Source organism: Chiloscyllium plagiosum, unplaced genomic scaffold (assembly GCF_037043375.1).
Source record: "Chiloscyllium plagiosum isolate Xiang-an unplaced genomic scaffold, Cpla_swu_hap1 HiC_scaffold_30, whole genome shotgun sequence".
Lineage (NCBI taxonomy): Eukaryota > Metazoa > Chordata > Chondrichthyes > Orectolobiformes > Hemiscylliidae > Chiloscyllium > Chiloscyllium plagiosum.
The window spans coordinates 46546382-46571769 of NW_028270168.1; the positions used below are offsets into that span (position 1 = coordinate 46546382).

Here is a 25388-nt window from a genome sequence, read left to right on the forward strand (position 1 = left end):
AAAATTCTTGCTGTACCTACATGTTAGCCCTTAGTGACTTATTGACAAGGACAGAGGACCCTTTGCATATCTACACTTGCAAACCTCTTACCATTTAAGACCTATTCCTCTATTAAAGCAGATTTTCCCACAATATATTCTATCTGCCATGTTCTTGCACATTCACTAAGCCTGCTGAAACCTTCCTGAATCTGCTTTACACATCTTCCTCACAACACACAGTTCCAATTAGGTTGGTATATATTTGACACATTTGGAAATATTACATTTGTTCTCCACCTCCAAATTTATTCCCACTGTATGTTTTCCACCTGTTGGCCAATCATTAATCCAGTGCATCACCTTCTATCACACATATTTTCATTTTTTTCTAACCAGCCTCCTGTGGAGGACTTTAGCAAAAGTCTTCTGCTCTCCTTTATCAGTTTTGTTGGTAACATCTTCCAAAATCTTCAGCAAGTTTCCCATTCACAAACCCATGCTGACTAGACCCATTCAGATCATTAGCAATCCAAACATGGGCGGCACGGTGGCACAGTGGTTAGCACTGCTGCCTCACAGCGCCAGAGACCCGGACTTAATTCCGCCTAAGGCGACTGACGTGTGGAGTTTGCACGTTCTCCCCGTGTCTGCGTGGGTTTCCTCCGGGTGTTCTGGTTTCCTCCCACAGTCCAAAGATGTGCAGGTCAGGTGAATTGGCCATGCTAAATTGCCCGTAGTGTTAAGTAAGGGGTAAATGTAGGGGTATGGGTGGGTTGTGCTTCGGCGGGGCGGTGTGGACTTGTTGAGCCGAAGGGCCTGTTTCCACACTGTATGTAATCTAATCTAAAAAAAAATGTCTGATTACCATATCCTTCAGAACAGGTTCTAGCCTTTCCCTTACTACTGCTGGAAGGCTAAAAGGTCTGTCATTCCTGGTTTCTCTCTTAGTTTTCTCTTAAATAGTGAGGTGACCTTGAAATCCACAGGAAATATTCCAGAATTAGTACAATTTTGGAAGATAATAACCAATATATTGACTATGTCTACAGTCACCTCCTTCAACACCCTGGCTAGAGACGATCAGATCCTGGGGGTTTATTAACTTCCAACCCCATTAATTTCTCCAGTACAATCTTCTTACTAAGTTTCCTTTCATTCCTCATTCTCCAAGTCACTTGGATCTCTAATTGTGGAAGTTTTCTTGTATCTTCCTCAGAGAAAATAGTCATAAAGTAATCACATAGCTTCTCTGCCATTTCTCTATTCTCCATTATAAATTCTCCTGATTCTGTCTTTGATGGACCCATATTTGTTTTAGCTAAATGTCACCATTTTTTACAATCTATAGAAGTCTTTACAGTCCATTTTTATATATTTTAATAGATTACATTAATAATCTATTCTTCCTTTCCTTATCATTCTTTTTGCCCTCCTTTGCTATATTTAACCTCTGAATCCTGAGATGTACTGCTATTTCTGGCAACTTTATAGGCCTTTTCTTTTAATCTTAAATAATCCTGAACTTCCTTTAGTCAGGGGTAAATGTAGAGTAATAGGGTAGGGAAATGAGTCTGGGTGGGTTACTGTTCGGAAGATCGGTGTGGACTTGTTGGGCCAAATGGCTTGTTTCCACACTGTAGGGATTCTATGAATTGTTAGTCACAGTGACTGGGCCCTTTTTGAGTTTTTGCATGTTGAAGGAATAGCATTGTTGCAATGAGTCAAACTATAGTTCTTTAATGATTGTCCATGGCCTATGAACAGTCAAGTCTTTTAATGTATTTTCCTCCTCCATCTCAACCAATCTGTGCCTTGTGTCTTTGTAACTTCCCTTAACCAAATTTAACACCTTTGCTTCAGATTTAACCAGCTAATTTTCAAACCTAATATTCTATCTTCTTGACAATGATTCACCTCACTGGAACTATCTGTTTGACAGAGAGACATCTCATTGTCTTAATGACACATAAAGAGAAGAATAGGAGCAGGAACAGGCCATTTGGCCCTTTGAGCCTGTTCTGTCAGTTAATCGATCATATGACTTAAATCCACTTTCCTGTCTGTCTCACAAAACCTTTTATAAACTGTGTAGATAAAATCAGAGTTAATTTTTCAGGTTGATGACCTTCTATTCAAATGCATAATCCTTTATGGATCATCTGAACGTCTGTAGAAGAGAATTCCAAAGGCTGACAATGTTTTGAGAGGAGAATTGCTTCCTCATCTCTGTCTTAACTGGGAGACCCATCATTTTTGAAACTGTGATCCCAGTGCTGTACTCCCCAATGAGGGGTCATCATCATTTCCAGACTGTCCCCACAGCCCTATGGCTGAGGTTTCCAATCCCTTTTAAGGTTCAACTTTCACGTCCAACTCCCAGTCCAGCCACACTGCAGCATAAAACCCTAAATACGTTTGTGTAAATAAAAGTTAAAATTGCCATAGTCTTCCACACCATAGGGCTGCTCTCTCTGTAGAGAGTGACAGCTGGTAGTTGTTTAACGTGAGAGTCACCATTCCTCAGATGAGGGGCAAGGTTGAAAGAAGAGTCCTTCATGGTCTCAGTCTGCATCGCAAACCAGCCATCCAGCCAACTGAGTGAAACTGACCACAGTTTCTGTAGCTATGCAGCCACCGGACACAAATATAACCACAGCTCGAAGGTTTTCAGCAACAATCAAAAACCACAAACCAAAACATTTCAAAAACTAAAAATGTCCAAAAGGGCATTATGTGGACGTGCAACAATCGATGGCAATGCAAGATGCAGAACACACCCCTGTCCTCCACAACTAATTAACTCTGTGTCCTCATTAATTGTGGTCAGCTTAATCTTTCTTACCCAGTCAATAGATCTTTTGACTCCCTCAGAGTCTATTTCCTATCTGCATGTCTTCAAAACATATTCTCGTACATGCTTACTGTATCATGGATGACTGACAGCCTGGTTTCTGACTTCCTGAAGCAGCAACACATTCCAACAGTTACTCCAATCAGACATGAACAATAAAGTCACCTATGACCCCCTGACAGAGTAAAACAAATCAATGATCATGAATGATGCTGTTACTTCCTGCAGAGAGTGAGATCTAATCTGCTGCTTTTTTCTCTCCATTCACTGGGACGAGTTGGCTGGTGTTTTTGTTATCATGCCTTAATAAGGCACACTTCACCATAGTACAGCGATATTAAGCCACTTCATGAAAACAACTGCCCACAATAATCTGATGCACAGAATTACATAGGAAGTACAGCTCAGAACTAGGTTGTTCTGCTGAATCAATCCATTGTGGTGTTCAAGTTCCACACAGAATTCTCTCTGCTTCACACAATTTCAATTAGCATGACTTCCCATTCCTTTCTTCAAAAGTGTTCCATTGGCTGCACTCTGCATTGGGTGGCCTAGGATTTTGCAAGAAGTCCCATATACTGGGACCTATCCACTAGTAGCCAGAGTAACATTGCAATGGCCATTCTCCTCTTACTGCACCCATATCTCTGGTGCCCCCCTTGAGTTCCACTCCCACATGTTTCTCCTGGATATAATATCCCTCAGTAACAATATCCAAAAGCAATGTCACCTCCAATGTGTGTACTCAGTTCTATCTTGCTAATACCCTTGTTTGACCCCTCCACTGTCACTCGTCCAATATTCTGCTGGGCTTCAGTTATTGGACCCTCCAAGTGCCTCAAATGCATGCAAATATAGTCATAGGGATGTATAGCATGGAGACAGACCCTTATATCCAACTCGTCCATGCTAACCAGATATCCTAAATTAATCTAGTTACATTTTCCAGCATTTGGCCCATATCCCTCTAAACCCTTCCAATTCATACACCCATCCAGAGGCCTTTTAAATGCTGTAATTTTACTAGCCTCCACCACTTCCTTTGGCAGCTCATTCCATACACACATGTGGACAAGTAAGAGATGTCTTTGGTTTGTTTGTGGAATAGAATCAAACTCCAATGTTTGTTTTCTTCATTTGCTATGGTACAGACCCCAACTGCATTTGTGACTATGTCAAGATATTTTTATGAATAAAGTATATTTTTGAAATATGAAAAAAACATTCTGCTGGCCAGCCATTCTGAATTGCAGTAATTTTTTCCATCCAAATTCTGGCAAAATCAAAGCTATGGTTTTAGCCCTCATCATGAGCTGTGTTCTTCATACCATAACCCACAAACCAAGCATTGCCTTGGAATGATCCATGAACTACACATTTGTATAATCTCTTGAGTATGGATGCCCCCTTTTCGAGGGTTTGGCATTTTAGACATTAGCAGCAGCGCAGCGTTATATTTTAAACAAAGTAAACGGTGAGTTAACCACCCAAATATTACTGCAAGTTACTCAAGTGAAAAGTGGGAGAGTCAAATGCAAATACAAACTTGAAGTGAGATTCAGCAGCTGCGATGGCTTCCAGAGTTGAATAGTTGGAGGCTGCTCCCTCAGGTGGGCTCTGTAAGTAGAACAGGTGCTGGGTGGAGTAAATGAAGTTTTTTTTGTTTCACTTTTACAACACTGCAGCTTGTGGCTGTTGGTAGCCTGGGACAGTACAGCAGTCATTTAGCTGTTCCTTCCTCATTCGGAAGCCTTCATCTGTCTCCCCATCGAGAATTAGTTTCTGGTTCAAGCTGGCTCTCTCATGACAATTCATATTGTTCTCCTCCAAATTCCAGCCTTTATCACAGTCAGACAGAATGGCAGCGAATGTTATCTTTGATGAATCATTGCTCAACAGACCAAAGTCAATTAGGCTGGGAATCTTCCTGCTGTTTTTTTCTTTCTTGTTCAATGCTACAGAAGCTTTGATTTGTTATTAGTGGCTCACCAACGTCTGTTAGGGACGGAAAGTTTTGCCACCCTCACTCAGTGTGGCCTACATGTGATTCCAGACCTACGGCAAAGTAGTTCAATTTTAACCACCCACTGAAAAGGGCAAGCAAGCCACTCAGTTCCACGGCAATTAGAGACAAGATCATAAGAAAGACGGGTTGGGGTAGACTATTCAGCCCCTCCTCTGACCTGCTCCACTATTGAATCGGATGATGGCTGATCCAACATTCCTCACATGCACTCTCCTCCATCTTCCCCATAACTTTGATTCTTCGACTGATCAAAAGTCTGTCTCAGCCACAATGTATACAAAAGGATTCTACCCCCACAGCTTTCTGTGATACAGAGTTCCAAAGACTAACAATCCTCTGCGAGAAGAAATTCCTCCTCATTCTCTGGCCCTAAACTCTTTCATAAAGGTCAAGACTGTGGTGCTGGAAAAGGTGCTGGAACTCTTCATGAACGACCTTTGCCCAAAACATCGATTCTCCTGCTCCTCAGATGCTGCCTGACCTGCTGTGCTTTTCCAGCACCATACTCCAGACTCTAATCTCTAGCATCTGCAGTCCTCACTTCATCTTTCATAAAGGGTCAGAGAGGTTGTAGCTACACATCATCATTAAATTAGGAATGTGTTTATCTAAAGTTTTGAAAGGGCTGGATACAGGAATGGGAGCAAAGGAATAGATATCCCAAAGCATAGTCTATTCCTCACCCAGGGATAAATGAATTTGATGCGGTTTTGTGAATAATCAGTGATCTATCCTGAGTTGGATAAACGCACCTTCCTGCAGCCACTAACTAAATAAGAACAGCTTCCATTCCTCGTTCTATTCCTCACCTCTAAGTGGTGATCTTGGACTCTTTTCCTTCCCTCAGGCTTCTTTATTCTCTTCTTTATTCAGATTCCAAAGTGCAATGGGCTATAAAGATGTGTGTTGGCTCTGGTACGGCGAGAGAATTCCAGAGTGGGGCAGTCCATGCTGGACAGCTTTGTCTTATTTGTAGTTACTTCAACAATTCTTCTTGCACTTTGATTGGACAATGTGGAGCAAATGGTTAACTAGACCAAAATGCTGAAACCAGTTATTGAGCATGTACATAAGAAGCTATGTCCATATGATGTTAGATCAGATGGAATACGGACCTGGAGGAACCTGCTGGTTCCACAATGTTTACCATGTTCTACAATGCTCCTGCGCGTATCTTGCAAGTAATCAATGTTTACCATTTGTACTAAACTTGTATTCAGCTCTTGTATTTCTCGGGCTCCTAACAAAATTCCTATAGACAATGGAATTCTCCTGGTGGAGGGTATGAGATGGGAACATTCAGAATCATAGAGTTATAGGTGATGTAAAGCACGGAAACCAACCTTTCGATCCAATTGTCCATACCAACCAGATACCTTAAACAAATCTAGTCCCATTCACCAGCATTTGGCCTCCCAGCCCTTCCCATTCAAATACCCATCGAGCTGTCTTTTAAATGCTGTATTCGCAGCAGCCTCCACTACTTTCTCTGGCTGTTTGTTCCATACACGCATCACCCTCTATGTGAAAAGGTTGCCCCTCAGATCCCTTTTAAATATCCCCTTCTCACCTTAAACCTATGTCCTATAGGTTTGGACTCACCTACCCTGGGAAAAATACCTTGTCTATTTATCCTACCCTAAAATCCCTCATGATTTTATAAACCTCGATAAGGTCAGCCTCTGACACTCCAGGGAAAACAGTCCCATCCTATCCAGCCTCGCCCTATAGCTCAAGACCTCCAATCCCAGTAACATCCTTGTCAATTTTTTCTGCACCCTCTTTCAATTTTCACATCATCTTTCCTATAGCAGGGATTTATTTCACAATAGTCCCTGTTTGAGGTTCTAAAACCATTCTCTAAAATCCAATGCTGATCCCTCCCTCTTTGCAAACTACTGTCTTATCCCTAACCCCCTTTTTCTCTCTGAAGCCCTTGAATGCAATATTCCTATGTCTTCCAAACCTCTATCTGTCTTTCCCACTGTTCCATGTTTGAATCTTTCCAATCGGGTTCCTGCTTTGCCGTTGTGCGGAATCAGCCTTTGTCAGTCACAAATGTCATCCTGTGTGACTGTGACAATGATAAACTATCTGTCTTCATCCTTCTCAACCTGTCCAACACTATGCTGTTCCAGTCTCTTCCCACTGCTGTCCTGCTGGGTCTGTGGGATATCTATACTCATCCAACTGTGGCATCATGGGCATTCCTAGTTTTAGAATTTAGGTCTTATTGTCACGCGTACTCACGTACAGAGATACAGGAATACAGTGAAATGTTTACAACATCGCCATTCACAAAGCCATCACAGGTACATGATACCTAGATACAAAATCTTAGGTAAAAAATGAACAAATATAGAAATAAGTTAGAAGTTTGACATCACAGTTTTTGTCAGTATAAAGTAGCGAATAAGAAATAAAAGTTTCAAATCCCACAAGGGCTCGATCTCTCTCCTGCACGAGGTTTGATCTCTCCCCAACACTGGACTGACTCTGTTGATCCTCGTGCCTCCAAGCCTCCTTCTCACCCACCAACTGCCATCTGGGCACACAGACACCTCGTCACAGGCCACCAGAGTCCTGCTAATCTAATCCCTACAACAAGGCCATGTCTTCAGCTGCTGAGCTCCTGAGCTCCAAATCTCAGAATTGTTACAGTACAGAATGAGGACATTCAACCTATCATCTCTCCTTAAACCTTTCCCCCTGTATGCCTGCCTATTCTCCTCTAGAATCATAGATTCAAGCAACATGGAAACAGATAACTCATCCGATAGATAACAGATAACCAGACATCCTAAACTAATCCAGTCCCATTTGCGAGCACTTGGCCCACATCCCTCTAAACCCGTCCTATTCATATACCCATCCAGATGCCTTTCAAATGATATAAATATACCAAACTCCATCACTTCCTCTGGCACCTCATTCCACATACACACCATCCTCTATGTGAAAATGTTGTCCCTTAGGTCCCTTTTATATCTTACCCCTCTCACCCTAAACCTATGTCCTCTAAGTTTGGACTCCCATTCTCTGGGGAAAAGACCATGCCTCTCATGATTTTAAAAACTTTTATATGGTCACCCCTCAGCCTCTGACATTCCAGGGAAAATAATTCCACTCTATTCAGCTTTCCCTATAGCTCAAGCCCTCCAACCATGGTAACATCTTTGCAAATCTTTTCTGATCCCCTTCAAGTTTCTCAAGATCCTCTGGATAGGAAGGAGACCGGAATTGAACACAGGACAGGGCGGCGCCCGTATCCATGGGTCCGGTTTCCATGGTTTCAATTACCCACGGTTTATTGCAGCCCGATCATATAATAGGGAACCTTCTGGAACCAGGGACCAGGGCCTGCCAGGAAGGTACTTTTCCCATTGAAATAAATGGGTTGGCTCCTATCCGCGGTTTCGGGCTTCCATGATAGGTCTTGGAACATATCCCCCATGGGTACCGGGGGTTGGGAGGGGACTACTGCATTCCAAAAGTGGCCTAACCAATGTCCTGTACAGCCACAACATGACCTCCCAATTCCTACACTCAGTGTACTGACCAATGACGTAGAATGTACCAAACACCTTCTTCACCACCCTGTCTATCTGCGGGTCTACTTTCAAGGAATTATGAACCTTATTGAAACATATAGAGTCACAGAGTCATAGAGATGTACAGCACGGAAACAGACCCTTCAGTCCAACCCGTCCATGCCGACCAGATATCCCAACCCAATCTCGTCCCACTTGCCAGCACCCGGCCCATATCCCTCCAAACCCTTCCTATTCATATACCTATCCAGATGCCTTTTAAATGTTGCAATCATACTAGCCTCCTCCACTTCCTCTGGCAGCTCATTCCATATATATACCACCCTCTGCGTGAAAAAAGTTGCCCCTTAGGTCTCTTTTATATCTTTCCCCTCTCATCCTAAACCTATGCCCTCTAGCTCTGGACTCCCCCACCCCACGGAAGAGACTTTGTCTATTTATCCGATCCATACCCCTCATGATTTTATAAACTTCTATGAGGTCACCCCCTCAGCCTTTGACGCTGCAGGGAAAACAGCCCCAGCCTGTTCAGCCTCTCCGTATAACTCAAATCCTCCAACCCTGGCAACATCCTTGTAAATCTTTTCTGAACCCTTTCAAGTTTCACAATATCCTTCTGATAGGAAAGAAGACCAGAATTGCACACAATATTTCAAAAGTGGCCTAATCAATGTCCTGTACAGCTGCAACATGACCTCCCGACTCCTGTACTCAATACTCTGACCCAATAAAGAAAACCATACCAAACTCCTTCTTCACCATCCTATCCATCTGTGACTCCACTTTCAAGGAGCTATGAATCTGCACTCCAAGGTCTTTTTGTTCAGCAACGCTCTCCAGGACCTTACCATTAAGTGTATAAGTCCTGCTAAGATTTGCTTTCCCAAAATGCAGCACCTCACATTTATCTAAATTAAACTCCATCTGCCACTTCTCAGCCCATTGGCCCATCTGGTCCAGATCCTGTTGTAATCTGAGGTAATATTCTTCACTGTCCACCACATCTCCAATTTTGGTGTCATCTGCAAACTTGCTAACTATATGTCTTCTGCTCACACCCAAATCATTTATATAAATGATAAAAAGTAGTGGACCCAGCACCGATCCTTGTGGTACTCCACTGGTCACAGGCCTCCAGTCTGAAAAACAACCCTCCACCACCACCCTCTGTCTTCTACCTTTGAGCCAGTTCTGTATCCAAATGGCTAGTTCTTCCTGTATTCCATGAGATCTCTTTGACAAAACCTTTAATCATCTCCCCTATAGTGTCCTTAACAACGACAAGTTGTTGTTGCATGCTGCTGCTGTGAGGTTTCTTGGGCATGTTTTATTCCATTCAAACGCTGTAATTTGTTGCTATTGAAAAGATTACAAAAGGTGCAGAGTGAATGAATCAAACTGAGAAGTCTGCAACCAATGAAACACTGTCAGTGCAAATGGAAACTTTACAGGATATGTTTGTGAATCTATCAAACTCAATGTTTCCTTTTAAATTATTTGCAGGGGATAGTTAAACCACTTCCTGCTCCTCGGTAAAGTTGAAGATGAAGACAAACAAACAATATTGCCATTGCTTGTTTGTGGATTATTGGTGGAAATGGTTAAAGGAAGGAAGCTGAAATATATTAAAAGGGAAATTGTTTTACTCAGCCCTGATCAGCGATTTACTCCCAGATCACTCTTACAGAGTCCTGAGTTATAAGACTCACAAGCTGTTTAAACATTGTGTCGCCCACTGGTGGTGAATTTGTATCAGCACAGGCTCCATCGAATCATCTCTCCTGCAAAGTTGTTTGAGCAAGGATTATCAATGTGAAGACTGAGGACATACAGCTGGGGAGCAAATAAATGTCAAACACAATGGGCAACCGCAGAGGCTCGTTGATAAGGCTCTGCAGAATGGGGCTTCAGAGTGCGAAGGGGAAAGCAAATACTCTTTGGAGGGTCCAAAAATATTAGCAAAACATTTAGGGGTGTGGGAGAAATGGAGAGAGGGAGGGACAGGAAGAAGGGAAGGAAAGACATGCATTTATATAGCACTTGGTATGACTTCAAGACATTCCAAAAGCTAATGAAGCAGACCCTGAACAAAGAACACAGAACATAGAACAGTACAGCACAGTACAGGCCCTTTGGCCCTCGGTGTCGTGCCAAGCTTTTATTCCACTCTAAGATCAGACTAACCTACATACTCTTCATTGTACTATCATCCATGTGCCTATCCAAGAATCGCTTAAATGTTCCTAATATATCTGTCTCTACTACCACTGTTGGTAGTGCATTCCACGCACCCACCACTCTCTGTGTAAAAAAATGACAACTGACATCTTCCCTTAACCTTCCTCCAATCACCTTAAAATTATGCCCCCTCGTGATAGACATTTCCACTATGGGAAAAGTTTCTGGCTATCCACTCTATCTATGCCTCTTATCATCTTGTATACCTCTATCAAGTCACCTCTCATCCTTCTTCACTCCAACTGGAAAAGCCCTAGCTCCCTCAACTTTTCTTCATAAGACATGCCCTCCTGTCCAAGCAGTATCCTGGTAAATCTTCTCTGCACCCTCTCTAAAGCTTCCCCATCATTCCTATAATTAGGCAACCAGAACTGAACACAATATACTAAGGTCTAACCAGCGCTCTATCAAGCTGCAAAGTAACCTCGCGGCTCTTAAACTCAATCCATCGGCTAATGAAAGTCTACAACCATATGCCTTCTTAATAACACTATTAACTTGGGTGGCAGCTTTGAGGGATCTATGGACATAGACCCTGAGATCCCTCAGTTCCTCCACACTGTCAAGAATCCTGCCTTTAATCCTGTATTCTGTATTCAAATTTGACCTTCCAAAAAGAATCACTTCACACTTTTCCAGGTTGAACTCCATCTGCGAGGAGAAAGTGAGGTCTGCAGATGCTGGAGATCAAAGTTGAAACTTTATTGCTGGAACCCTCCAACCACAGGGGATGAACTTGGACTTCACCAGTTTCTTCATCCCCCCTCCCCCCACCTTGTCTCAGCCGAATCCCTCCAGCCCGGCACCGTCTTCCTGACCTGCAGTCTTCTTCTTGACCTCTCCGCCTCCATCCTACTCCGACCTATCACCCTCACCTTGACCTCTTTCCACCTATCACATTTCCAACGCCCCTCCTCCAAGTCCCTCCTCCCTACCTTTTATCTTCTCCTGCTGAACACTCTCTGCTCATTCCTGAAGAAGGGCCTGTGCCCGAAACGTCGAATCTCCTGTTCCCTGGATGCTGCCTGACCTGCTGTGCTGTTCCAGCAATAAAGTTTCAACTTTGAACTCCATCTGCCACTTACCAGCCCAGCTCTGTATCCTGTCAATGTCCCCTTGCAATCTACAACAGCCCTCCACACTATCCACAACTCCACCAACCTTCATGTCATTGGCAAACTTACTAACCCATCCTTCCACTTCCTCACCTAAGTTATTTATAAAAATCACAAAGAGCAGAGGTCCCAGAACCAGTCCCTGCGGAACACCACTGATCACCAACTCCAGGCTGAATACTTTCCATCTACCACCACCCTCTATCTTATAAATCCTGTCTCTCAGAATCATCTACAATAATTTACGATGTAAGACTGACTGGTCTGTAATTCCCAGGGTTATCCCTATTCCCTTTCTTGAACAAGGGAATAACATTTGCCACACTCCAATCATCTGGTACTATTCCAGTGGATAGTGAGGATGCAAGATCATCACAAATACACAGCAATCTCTTCCCTCACTTCCTGTAGTAACCTTAGGTATATCCCGTCTAGCCCAGGGGACTTCTCTATCCTTATGTTTTTCAAAATTTTCAGCACATTCTCCTCCGTAACATCAACCTGTTAGTGTGTATCAGCCTGTTTCACGCTGTCTTCAGAAATGATAAGGACCCTCTCAGTAGTGAAGACTGAAGCAAAGTATTCATTAAGGACCTCCCATACCTGATCTAACTCCAGGCACAAGGTCCCTCCACTATACCTGATTGGCCCTATCCTCACTCTGGCCATCCTCTTGTTACTCACATAAATATAGAATATCTTAGGGTGTTCCTTAATCCTATCCGCTAATGCTTTTTCATGCCCCCTTCTAGCTCTCCTAAGCCCGTTCTTCAGTTCCTTCCTGGCTATCTTGTAACCCTCTAGAGCCCTGTCTGATCCTTGCCTCCTCAACCATAAGTAAGCTTCCTTCTTCCTCTTGACTAGATGTTCCACATTCTTTTCACCCAAAGTTCCTTCACCCTACCATCCCTTCCTTGCTTCCGTGGAACAAACCTATGGTATATAATCTGGTATAATGTATGAAACAGAGCAGCCATTCTGTGCCTAGCAAGATTCCATGAACAGCATTGTGCAAATGGTTAGATAATTAAGGGATAAAAGTTGGCCAGGACACCCAGAGGAACCTTTGATTTCCAGCTGAGGGGAGTTGGGAGAGGGATGGATGGAGGGAGACAGGGCCTAATTTTCACAGTATGTCCAACTGTGTCGTTTTCCCTTGGTCCTGAACTGGTGTCAGTCTTTATTTTATTCTCTGGTTCAAGTCCTATGAGCTTTTAACTCAGAGGTTGAGAGCCTGGACGAACGAAACAGTCTGAGCTTTCAGTTTTAAACCACATCTGTAATTGCCCTATTAGTTTACACAGAGTGAAGTTCTCACTGTTTGACAAAGCTGGATGAAGAATCTTTATGGCCTGGCAGATCTCCCAACACTTCTAACGCCCCTCCACACGTTGCCCCACAGTTCCCTGCAAAACCACGCGATTAAAACCGCAAAGAGTTTGGTGGGGAATCAAAGCAGAAAGTGCTGGAGAAACTCAGCAGATCTGATAGCATCTGTGGAGAGAAAATCAGAACTGATGTTTCAAGTCTGATATGAGCCTTCTTTAGAACTTGTCTGATCAGTTATATCAGATTTTAAATGTTAATTCTGTTTTTGCCAGACCTGCTGAGTTTTACCAGCATTCCCTGTTGCTTTTTCAGGTCTCCAGCATCCACAGAACTTTTAGATTTTATTGTTCCATGTACTCAAATGTATAATGTCACCGCACATGGTGCCATCTTAGGTACAAAGATATCTAGGTATAAAAAAAGGTACAAAATAGTGAAAGAAACAAGTTCAGAAAGTTAAGCATTGCCTTCATAGAATAAATAGAAAACTAAAGAAATAAGGTAATAGTTAACATAAAGCCCTTCAAAATATAAACGAGAAAAATAAAGGAATGATGTTAAAAGTTCAACAGTTCTTTCATGAGTGTTCTGCTTAGTTTGCTCTCCAGGAGACCTCTGTTGTTTGTTGACGACACTATCACCACAGACACTGGCGAACCTTCCTCACTGCTCACTCTTCTCGCATTGGGCTGCGATACCATCACTGCTGCTGCCTCCCTGAGCATTTCCTGCTGTCTCCCTGAGCACTTCCTGCTGTCTCCCCGAGCACTTCCTGCTGCCTCCCCAAGCACTTCCTGCTGCCTCCCTGAGCACTTCCTTCTGTCTCCCCGAGCACTTCCTGCTGTCTCCCCGAGCACTTCCTGCTGTCTCCCTGAGCACTTCCTGCTGCCTCCACGAGCACTTCCTTCTGCCTCCCTGAGCACTTCCTGCTGCCTCCCTGAGCATTTCCTGCTGTCTCCCTGAGCACTTCCTTCTGCCTCCCTGAGCACTTCCTTCTGTCTCCCTGAGCACTTCCTGCTGCCTCCCTGAGCAGTTCCTGCTGCCTCCACGAGCACTTCCTTCTGTCTCCCTGAGCACTTCCTGCTGCCTCCCTGAGCATTTCCTGCTGTCTCCCTGAGCACTTCCTTCTGCCTCCCTGAGCACTTCCTTCTGCCTCCACGAGCACTTCCTTCTGCCTCCACGAGCACTTCCTGCTGCCTCCCTGAGCACTTCCTGCTGCCTCCCCGAGCACTTCCTGCTGCCTCCAGAACATGCCCCGGGCAGGGCCCACTCACACATACCGCCACGACGGGCTGAAACTCTGCCATGGGTTGCCAAGAAGCTGGGCCGAGACACCAGGCAGAGCTGGGCCAAGAGGATGGTTCCTCGGGTCCGCGCTCAGGCCAGGAATGAAGAACAGCAAAAAGAAAAAAGCAAAAAAGGAAAAAAAGAGAAAGAGAAAAGAAGAAAGAAACAGACGGAGTGGACGAGCTCTGGCTGGGTGCCCCAATCTGCTGCCCTCTTGGAACATCTTAGTGTTCTATCTTAATGTTTGATAGGAAGCGTCAGATTACACCACACCAGGGTTTTCAGAATGCTTATGAGGACATTTCGCAGAAATCTGGCCTTATTTCTTTGTATTTAGAAGCTTGTGGGGTGAACTTATGATGATGTTTAAAATGTCAACATTTCTACAGCTGAGGGATCCTGAACAAAAGGCCATGCTTTCAAAATGAAAGCCAGCCAAGCAGTAGTAAAACCATAATGAATACACTTGTTCAAGCAAAAGGGGCTGTTACTGGAAGTTCTGTTGTTACCACGTCTGGAAGCAAAGAGAGGATTGGGAACTTTGGAGACAGGGACTGAAAGATTTTTGTTGGTTGAGCTATTGAGGGATATGGTGCAGCAGTTGGTAAATGAGTTGAGGTGTAGATTAGGCATGATCTGGTACAGCGGCTTGAGGAGCAGAAGTGCGAGGTTCTCTACCTGAATTGATACTTGGCCATGAGCCTTTGAGTGAGTCTGCATTGCACTTCCCACATTGGACTGTGATGCCATCGCTGCTGCTGAAGCTCTGTCTCCCTGATCACCTCCTGCTGCCCCAGAACAATCCCCGGGGCAGGGCCCACTCACATACATTCCACACTGTTCGTGTTATTTTTGTACAGGAATTTTGTAATGGTGCACAAAGCACTCGCACATAACTTTGACTCATTGGAAATCCTAATCTCAACTCTGAATCTGACCGATTGATTGGTGTGACCGGAATGAATAGGAGGAATGAAGCAGGACCTGAATTTCAGGACTGGCACAAAGCTCCAACACTGTGCTTGAAATGAGGGTTTTCCAGTAAGACTGTTGAAGAGTCAGTAGAGCATACATCATAAAAGATGGAGATCACAAAAGGAACAAACAAGTAAGGGTCATTCAGTGTAACCTGACGCTATCAAAAAGGGAGTTCCCGCGCGGTTACCATCATGACAGTATTCTATTTGCTCTGGATTGACTTCATGAGTTTCTCTTTGTTAATTCACCAGAATGGCTGCTTTATATCTAAAGCGATTAGCTCAGTGAGGACATCTGGAGTAGAAGTCTCTTTAATTATTGCATTGCCATGCACATCATCAATATGTGGTAGTTGGACTCGTTGACAGTGTTATCAAACAGCACTTCATCTCTAACAACCCGTCAGTTTCAGCTCACCTAGGGTCACTCAGCTCCTGACCTCATCACAGACTTGGTGCAAATATGGACGAAAGACTGAATTCCAGAGGCGAGGTGAGGGTGACTGCTCCTGACATCGAGGCTACATTCAATTGACTGTGGCACCAAGGAGCTCCAGCAAAACTGGAGTCAATGGAAATCAGGAGGATGACTCTCCCTTGGTTGGAGTCATACCAAGAAGCATTTAAATGTGCACTTATGATGCCAAGGCATACAAGGCTATGGGCCAAGTGCTGAAAATGGGATTAGAATAGATAGGTGGTTGTTTCGGACACAATAGGTTGCAAGGCTTTCTTTTGGCTTAAATCTCTATGACTCTAAAAGATGATAGTTGTGGTTGTTGGACGTCAGTCACCTCAGTTCCAGGATATCTCTACAGGAGTTCCTCGGCCTAGTGTCCGAAGCCCAACCATCTTCAGCTGCTTCGTCAATGACCTTCCCTCCGATGGAAGGTTGGAGGTGAAGATGTTCGCCAATGATTGCATAATATTCAGCACCATTTGCAACTCCTCAGATACTGAAGCAGTCCGTGTTCAGATGCAACAAGATCTTGACAATATCCAGGCTTGGGTTGAAAAGTGGCAAGTAATATTAGTGCCACATAAATATCAAACTATGACCATCTCCAATCAGAAAGAATGTAACCACTGCCATCACATTCAATGGCATTACTATTACTGAAATTCCCCCCCCCCCCCACCCCATCAACATTCTAGTACTTACCATCTCTTTCTCAAGGGTGATTAGAGATAGGCTATAAATGATGCCCTGGCCAGTGACATCTGCATTTCATAAATGAATCCAAAATGTTTCAAACTGAAGATGTAATTGTGAGTGACTATGAAATGTGGCACCAATTGGTACACAGCCACGTTCCACAATGTGATAACAACCAGGTCATCTATTTGAGTGCTGTTAATTGTTGGGTGAATGTTCACACTGTAAGAATTGTTAGAAAGTGAAGAACTGCCTTTCTCTTTTCCAAATAGTCTATGGGATAATATACAGTCACTTCAACTGGCAGGTGAGGCCGCAGTTTTAGAGACAGAGCCTCAACTTTTCCAAAAGATATCACATCACTGCAACAGTGCAACTTGTGTTCAAGGCATTGGAACCAGGTTAGAACGCTCTCGGTCAGATCCACCAACTTCAAGCCGGTGTTCTTCTCTGATCACTGCCTCCTGCTGGCCGACTGTCACCTACAGGACGAGCAGCGGGCTGGTAAGGGAACGTGGAAGCTGAACACAAAGCTGTTGACCCCGGGAAACATTGAGGAACTCAAGAGGGACTACGCAGGTTGGAGAACTGTGAAGCCCCTCTTTGAGTCCCCAGCGGACTGGTTGGAAACAGTAAAAGGAAACATCAAGAGGTTCTTCATCCTCAAAGGTGTTCAGGAGGCGAGAGAGAGGCAGGGAAAACTGTCCCAGCTCCAGGAAAGTATGCAGAACCTGCTCCTGCTGCAGACGATGGGGGTGGATGTCACGGAGGACCTCAAGGAGGTGAAGGGCCAGCAAGCCTCGCTCTTTGCCTCGGAGGCCTCCAAGATAATCTTCCAGTCCAGGGTCCGCTCGGTGGAACAGGACGAGACGTGCTCACGTTTCTTCTTCCAGAAGGTGCACAAAGAGAGCTCTGTGCTCAGCAGCCTGAAGGAAGAAGATGGCTCGATAACGTCATCTCAGGCTGACGTCATGAGGATCAGTAAATCCTTCTACGCCAGTCTGTATGACGCGAAGCCGACCGACAGCACGGCCTCCCAGTCGTTCCTGTCCTCTATCACGGAGGTCTTAGACGACAGAACACGGGAGAGGCTGGACCAGCCGCTATCTCTGGATGAGCTGACCAAGGCCCTCGAGTCCTTCGAAAAGAATAAAACTCCCGGAGGCGATGGCTTACCAGTCGAGCTCTATTCCGCTCTGTGGGACTTGATTGGCCAGGACCTGCTGGAGGTGTATGTCAGTATGCTTCGGGCAGGTACCATGAGTGAATCCATGAGGAAAGGCATCATCACCCTCATCTACAAGCGGAAGGGGGAGAGGGAGGAACTCAAAAATTGGAGACCAATCTCACTGTTGAATACGGATTACAAAATTCTGTCAAAGGTTATCGCCAACCGGGTCAGGTCTGCTCTAGGGTCGGTGATTCACCCTGACCAAACCTGTGTTGTGCCGGGCAGGAAGATCACTGAGAGTCTCGCGCTCCTCAGGGATACGATCGCCTACGTGCAGGACAGAGGGTTGGACACCTGCCTGATCAGCCTGGACCAGTAGAAAGCCTTTGACAGGATATCACACAGCTATATGAGAGATGTTCTCTCCAAAATGGGCTTTGGGGAGGGAATCTGCAATTGGATCAGACTGCTCTACACCAACATTGTCAGTGCAGTCTCCATCAATGGGTGGGAATCAGATAGCTTCCCAGTCAGATCTGGAGTCAGGCAGGGCTGCCCTCTCTCTCCTGCCTTGTTTGTGTGCTGCATAGAGCCATTTGCCGAGTCCATCAGGAAGGATGCGAGCCTGAGAGGGGTGACTATTCCTGTCAGCGGGGGCCTGCAGGTTAAGGCCTCCCTGTACATGGATGACGTCGCCGTTTTCTGCTCGGATCCGCTGTCCGTGCGCAGACCCATGTGCATATGTGACCAGTTCGAAAGGGCCTCGGGGGCCAAGGTAAACCGAGGCAAGAGCGAGGCCATGCTCTTCGGGAAGTGGGCCGACCAATCCTCGATCCCCTTCACCGTCAGGACCGACCACCTGAAGGTGCTGGGTATTTGGTTCGGGGGGCTGGGCATGCGCCAAGTCTTGGGAGGAGCGTATCAGCAAAATGAGGCAGAAACTGGGCAGATGGAAGCTATGGTGGCTCTCCATTGCAGGAAAAAACCTGGTCATCAGGTGTGAGGCACTGTCATTGCTATTATACGTGGCACAGGTCTGGCCTATTCCCAGAACCTGTGCCGCTGCAGTCACCCGGGCCATCTTCCAGTTCATATGGAGGTCAAAGATGGACCGGGTCCGAAGGGACTCGCTGTACAAAGATCTGGGCAACGGGGGAAAAAAATACACCCAATGCCACCCTCACCCTGATGGCCACCTTTGTGTGTGGCTGCATCAAGCTGTGCGTGGATCCCCGGTACGCAAACACCAAGTGTCACTACGTACTGACGTTCTACCTGTCCCCGGTGTTGCGAAGGATGGGCCTGGCCTCGCTGCCGCGGAACGCTCTGAGGAGTTGTGACCATTCCGTATCACCTGTTCTTCGTGGAGAAGTTTATGAAGAAAAGCACCTTTGACCACAAGTCCATCAGGAAGTGGTCAGCACGTAGTGTCCTTGAGACCCTTCGGGAAAAGGAGAGGGCGGATCCTATCGAGCGGTTCCCTGAGCAGACTGTCAAAGCCATTTGGCAGAATGCCTCATCGCCAGAACTTTCCAACAAGCACCAAGACATGGCTTGGCTGGTGGTGAGAAGGGCTCTGCCTGTGAGATCCTTTATGCATGCCCGGACTCTCAGCCGCACCGCACGCTGCCCTCGAAGCGGCTGCGGGGGGACGAGACTGTCACACACCTCCTTCTGGAATGTGCCTACGCAGAAGAAGTCTGGAGAGGAATGCAGTGGTGTTTGTCAAGGTTTGTCCCGAGCAGCGCCGTGACACGGGACTCCGTGCTCTATGGCCTGTTCCCCGGGACGCACACCGAGACGAACATCAACTGCGCCTGGAGGTTCATCAACTCGGTGAAGGACGCTCTCTGGGTGGTCCGAAACCTGCTGACCTGCTGAAGGAGTTGACCCCGACTGAGTGCTGCAGACTGGCACATTCCAAGGTTCAGGACTACGTGTTGAGGGATGCGCTGAAGCTTGGGGCAGCTGCCGCCAAGGCGCGGTGGGGAAAGACCACCGTCTAACATCTGCCTGCCTAAAGAAGAACAGGGGGCCCATGCAGTCATTTGGGCTCTGCTGACGCCTCAGCTAAAAAATGTAATTGTACAGACCTGTAAATAGGAATGATTACTCTGTTTTCGGTATGCAAACAAATGGAATGTTTACATATGTATGGCATGTCCAGTTGTACAGATCATCAAAGTATTTTATGAATAAAGTATATTTTTGAAATAAAAAAAAATTGGAACCAGGTTAGAACTCATGGCCCATACCTCAGAGGCAAGAATGCTATAAACTCTGCCATGGCTGACCTGGATTGTAGAGATATCCTGTTATCTAGTGCTGGAAAAGCACAGCTGGTCAGGCAGCATCCGAGGAGCAGGAGAATCATCAGGCCTCATTCCTGTTGAAGAGCTTATGCTCGAAATATCAATTCTCCTGCTCCTCGGATGCTGCCTGACCTGCTGTGCTTTTCCAGCACCGCACTCTCGGCTCTGATCTCCAGCATCTGTAATACTCACTTTCTCCCATATCTTGTTACCTATCAGCCTGATGTCCATTGAAATTCACAGAAACTATTGGAGGAGCAACTTCCAACATCCATGGTCACCTTTTCAAGACCAATTGGCCCATTTCTGATTTATCACAACACCTGGAGCCAGACACGATGGCTTGAAATGTTCTTTCATGTACTATGCAGATTTTGGCAACTCTTGACGCTCAGTTTCCTGAGCGATTATTTATGGTAATGTTGATTATTATAACCATGTGGCTTACCTCATTTAGGGTCAAAAATGCAGAACTTGTTATAAAAACTCATCATGAAATTGTTACGGTGCAGAGGAGGCCATTCAGCCCATTGTCCCTACACCAGTTCTGTTCCTTAGTGCCAATCTCCTGCCCTTTCCCAATATCCTTTACCATCGTTACTATCAAAATAACCACCCAATGCCTCTCTGGAATGCCTCAGTTGAACCTGCCCCTACCATATTTCCACACAGTGCATTCCAGACCCTAATTAACCAGTTTTGATGTCATACCAGCCTCGCTTTATTTGCACGTCACTTTAAATCTATACCCTCCCGTTATTTTCTCTTTTATGAGCAGGAACAGCTTTGCCCTATTTATTCTATCCAGCCCTGATTTTGAAAACCTCTATCAAATCTTCTGTCAGCTTCTTCTCTCTAAGGAGAACAGTCTTAACCTCTTCCATCTATTCTCATAACTGAAGGTTTACATTTCTGCAACCATTTTCATAAACGACCTTTTGCATGGCAAGATATAAAGAAAACTCTTCATGCGCTGAGGAAGTGTTGGTCTTTTATCTCAAAGGGGTGGAAGCTCTACTGCAGTTACAGAAAGCTCTGATCAGACTCCCAGCAGGAAGACAGTGCTCATTTCAGGGTGATGCCTCTCAGGAAGATTATGTTGGCATGAGAACAGGCACAGCACAGACCCACTAGATCAAGGTAGATTAAATAGACTAGTGCTGTATTCCCTTAAATCTGGAAGATCGAGGGATAGACTCAAGGTGTTTAAGATGATTAAGGGATTTAACAGGCGAGTTGGAGCAAAATTGTTTTTTCCTGTGAGGTGTCCAGACATAGCCTTAAAATTAATGCTTAATTATCTTATTGAAATACATAAGATCCTTAGAGATCTTGACAGGATAAATGCAAAGAGGTTGTTTCCCCTTGTGAGAGAGTCAGGGATCAGAGGACATAATATCAGAGGAAGTAGTTGGCCATTTTAAGACAGAGATGAGAGTGCAAATCTAGAATTCTTTACCTCAGACGGGATGTCGAGTGGTTAAGAATATTAACATCGAAGATAGGAGTGAGACTTGACTGTTCAAACCTGCTATATTATGCAAGGATGGCACGGTGGCCCAGTGATTAGCACTGCTGCCCCACAGCACCAGGGATCTGGGTTTGATTAGGTAAGTGTCTGTGTGGAGTTTACACACTCTCCCTGCGTGAGTTTCCTCCGGGTGCTCTGGTTTCCTCCCACAGTCTAAAGATGTGCAGATTAGATGAATTGGCCAAGCTAAATTGCCCATAGTGTTCAGGGATGTGCAGGCTAGCCATGGGAAATGTAGAGTTACAGGGATGGGGGGGGGGGGGGGATGTCTGAGTAGGATGCTCTTTGGAGGTTTGGTGTGGACTTGATGGGCTGAATGGCCTGCTTCCACAATCTCGAGTTTCTATGATTCAATACAATTATGGCTGATTTTCTATCTTAATCTTATTCTCCCCATACTCCTTGATGCCTTTAAAATTATAGAAACTATCTATTTTTGAGTATATTCTATGACTTGGCCTTTGCAGCCTTCTGTGACAGAGAATTCCACAGATTCACTATCCTTTGACTGAAGAAATGTTTCATTGTCTCAGTCCTGAATGGTCCACCTAGTATTCAGAGACGGTGTGCCCAGTTCTAGAGTATTCAAGCTCAGATGGACGGATGTTTGATCAGGAAAGGAATCAAGGGTTACGGAGCAAAGGCAGGGGTGTGAAGTTGAGGACTATCAGACCATCTATGATCTCACTGAATGGTGGAGCAAACTTGATGGGCCAAATGGCCAGCTTCTGCTCCTCTATCTTATGGTACTATGGTATTCTGCTGTGCCATTTAGGATGCAGGAAACATTTTCCAAATGGAGGATAGTGGAAATCTGAACCTGCTCCATAATAGGCTGTTTAGGCTCACGGGTCAATTGAAACTTTCAAATTTGAGCTTGGTAGATCATTTTTAGAGAGGGACATGCAAAATAAAACCAGTCAATGGAGTTATGATTCAGACCAACTAGAATCTAATTGATGACTCTCGGCTCCAAGGGGCTAAATGGCCTCCTTCTGATTCTAAACGCCTATATGTAAAGAGCCATTAATCGTAGGCCCAAAAACCAGTTTGGAGTGTCCGGATAAACTGGATTTTTTAGCAGGCGCTGCTGAAGAGGCACCAAAGTCCTGCAACTCAAAGGAAATATTTCTGTACCTCATCTTACCTCATTGTATCACAGTGAAGGGTCTCAATGCCATTTTAGGTGGCACATAAATGGTGTTTCAACACAAAAATAAGTGGTAATGTAAAAGCAGCTTAAAAGAATCAAACTAATTGAAAGACTTTTAACCTCTTCCGAACTATGACCCAACTCTCGCTAAACAACTTCAGAGAAACAAAACAGACAGTTGCGTGTGGATTTAATTTAACCATTCTTCCATTAGTTGTCTGTTAATTGGAAGATTGTCAACAGAGCAGGCTTTACTTGCACATTCACCACACCCAACCTCAAACAGCATGCACAAGGTCTGTTGGTTTGTTAGAGTATTAAATATTCTGATTTAATTCTAATCTAAGATTGTGCCTGCCTATTCAGGTTGGTGTGAGAGATGTCTTCACTGTGTTTTGAAGAAAATCAGGCAGTTTACAGGTTGTAGGTTTATTGTACCTCCCTTGACTAAGCCACGAAGAAACAGAAAAACTGCTTCTTCTTTAGGTTTATGGATGCAATTCACACAGAATTTGTTTATGTAACATTTCATTTTAAAATTGCGGATTTGGATGTAACTACGATGTTAATGTGTCCTATTTTTCTCTCTTTTGCTCATATTCATTCAAAGTTGGGCATTTACTGTCCATCCTAGTTGCCCCAGAAAGGCAGTGGTGAGCCTTGCTCATGGCCTATGACAGTGGATTGAAATAACTGGGCAACCACAAGTCAATCACATTGGCTGGGACTGAAGATCAGATAAGGAAAGGTTGGTAGATGTCTAAAAAAAATTATAGTGATAGAATTGAAGTCAAATTATTGACCTGGTTAGGGACTGGGCTGAGGTGCAGGGATGGAGATTAGGGCCAATGTGCAGGAAAGTTAAATGGCATGATGGGATCAATTCAGCTCTTCATTCTCCATGTGTGAACCAAAGCTGTAAGGATGACAGGAGCTGTGTGGTCCTGTGGATCCCAAACTGGGTGTCACTGAGCATGTTATAGCTGAGCAGGTCAGGCCGCATCCAAAGAGCATGAAAATCGACGTTTCGGGCTAAAGCCCTTCATCAAGGCTCATTCCTGATGAAGGGCTTTTGCCCGAAACACTGATTTTCCTGCTCCCCTGATGCTGCCTGACCTGCTGTGCTTTTCCAGCACCACTCTAATCTTAACTCTGATCTCCAGCATTTGGTCCTCACTTTCGTCCTGTTCAAAGTCTGTCCCATTTAGCACAGTGATAGTGCCACACAGCTTGATTATGCTCAATGTGAATGTGTAACTTCACCTTCTCAAGGACTGTGCAGTGGTCAATCTTACCAATATTGTCACGGACAGATGTATCTGCAGCCAGCAGACTGGTGAGGATGAGGTCAAGTATGCTTTTCCCTCTTGTTGGTTCCCTCACCACTTGCTGCAGACCCAGTCTAATAGCTATGTCCTTCAGGATCTGACCAGCTCGATCAGCAATCCTGCTGCTGAAATACTCTTGGTGGTGGACATTGAAATCCCCCACTCAGAGTACATTTTATGCCTTTTTGTGGGTTAGGGCCTAACCACTGGTTAGGTCAGCCTGTATTTCTCATCCCTGATTTCCCAGAGAGCAGTTAAGAGCCATCCAGATTGCTATGGACCTGGAGTCAGTGTCAGTATCAGTGGACTGTAATCAGATGCCCAGGTTAAGCCCTAGTATGCTGGATGTCTAGCCAACTGGGACTTGTGTTCAAACTCAAAATGTTCCAAACACTGCAAAGGATAATTGTTGCAAATTATATTCCTGACCACGATCAGAACAAACTTGTATAAGATCGTAATAACAATCAGAACATACAGTAACTTACAGTTAACCCAATTCAAGCGTAGAGACATTACAGCTCAAGAGAATGATTCCAGTGCTAAACGATGATTAATTGTATAAATAGATTCCACAACTAGATTGTCTTGAGAACAGCACTTTGACAGCGCAAATTTAACTCAGCAGGACATGACTCGCTGTCTTCCCAGAATTCTGTATTACAGTTCTCAACTCTTTGACTGAGACAGACAGCCATAGATCTCAGTTTGCTGATGATACTGAGCTAGGTGTCAAGGAAAGTGTGAGGTGGGAAACAGAAAACTACAAAAGGAAATTGATAGTTTAGATGAGTTGGAAAAAAACTGTGATAGTTGGAGCTTGGTGTGAAAAAAAGTACATACCATTTGGGTCTACGATAGAATATTTTTCTGTGGTTAAAAAGAGTGAGGAAATGTGAATGAGCAGAGAGATTTTGGTGCACAATATTCATTAAAACCTACAGAACAGGTACAGGTACAAACAATAATTTTAAAGGCCAATGGTGTGTCACCCTTTTTTTTAAGTGGTGTAAAATACAAAGGGGTGGGAGGTAATGTTACAGCTTTATAGAGATCTGGTTAGACCACAACTGGAGGGATGTAATCAGTTTTGGGTATTGTATATCGAGAAGAATAGACTGGAGGGTGCAGTGTAAGTTCAATTCAAAAAGACAAAGGTTAAATTATTTGGCAAATAAAGGCAGGTTGTATGGACTTGATTATAGAGGATTAAGGAAGGATATAATTGAGACCTTTCAAGGATTTCATAGGATAGAGAGGGAGAGTCTAAGATTAAGAGGGATAATCTTAAAATCAGATCGAGATGGTGTCAGATGTGGAGAGCAGGAAATATTTCTTCACATGAACCAAAGTGGAAATCTGGAACTCTTCCAGCTACCCA

General features: G+C 44.6%; 1 protein-coding gene across 4 annotated transcripts in view; it reads right to left on the minus strand.

Moving 5' to 3' along the window:
* Positions 1-25388, minus strand: part of mnmip1 (manchette microtubule inner protein 1) — a 131946-nt gene that overhangs the window by 88879 nt on the left and 17679 nt on the right. Inside the window, exon 1 of one of the 4 annotated variants that reach the window (XM_087976915.1) lies at positions 4380-4577. The exons of the other annotated variants lie outside the window; for them this stretch is intronic. Coding sequence (XP_087833041.1) covers positions 4380-4557 — 178 coding nt within the window. The 5' untranslated portion in view covers positions 4558-4577. Of the gene's footprint in view, positions 1-4379; positions 4578-25388 lie in introns of those variants that run through there. 4 annotated transcript variants of the gene reach the window in all.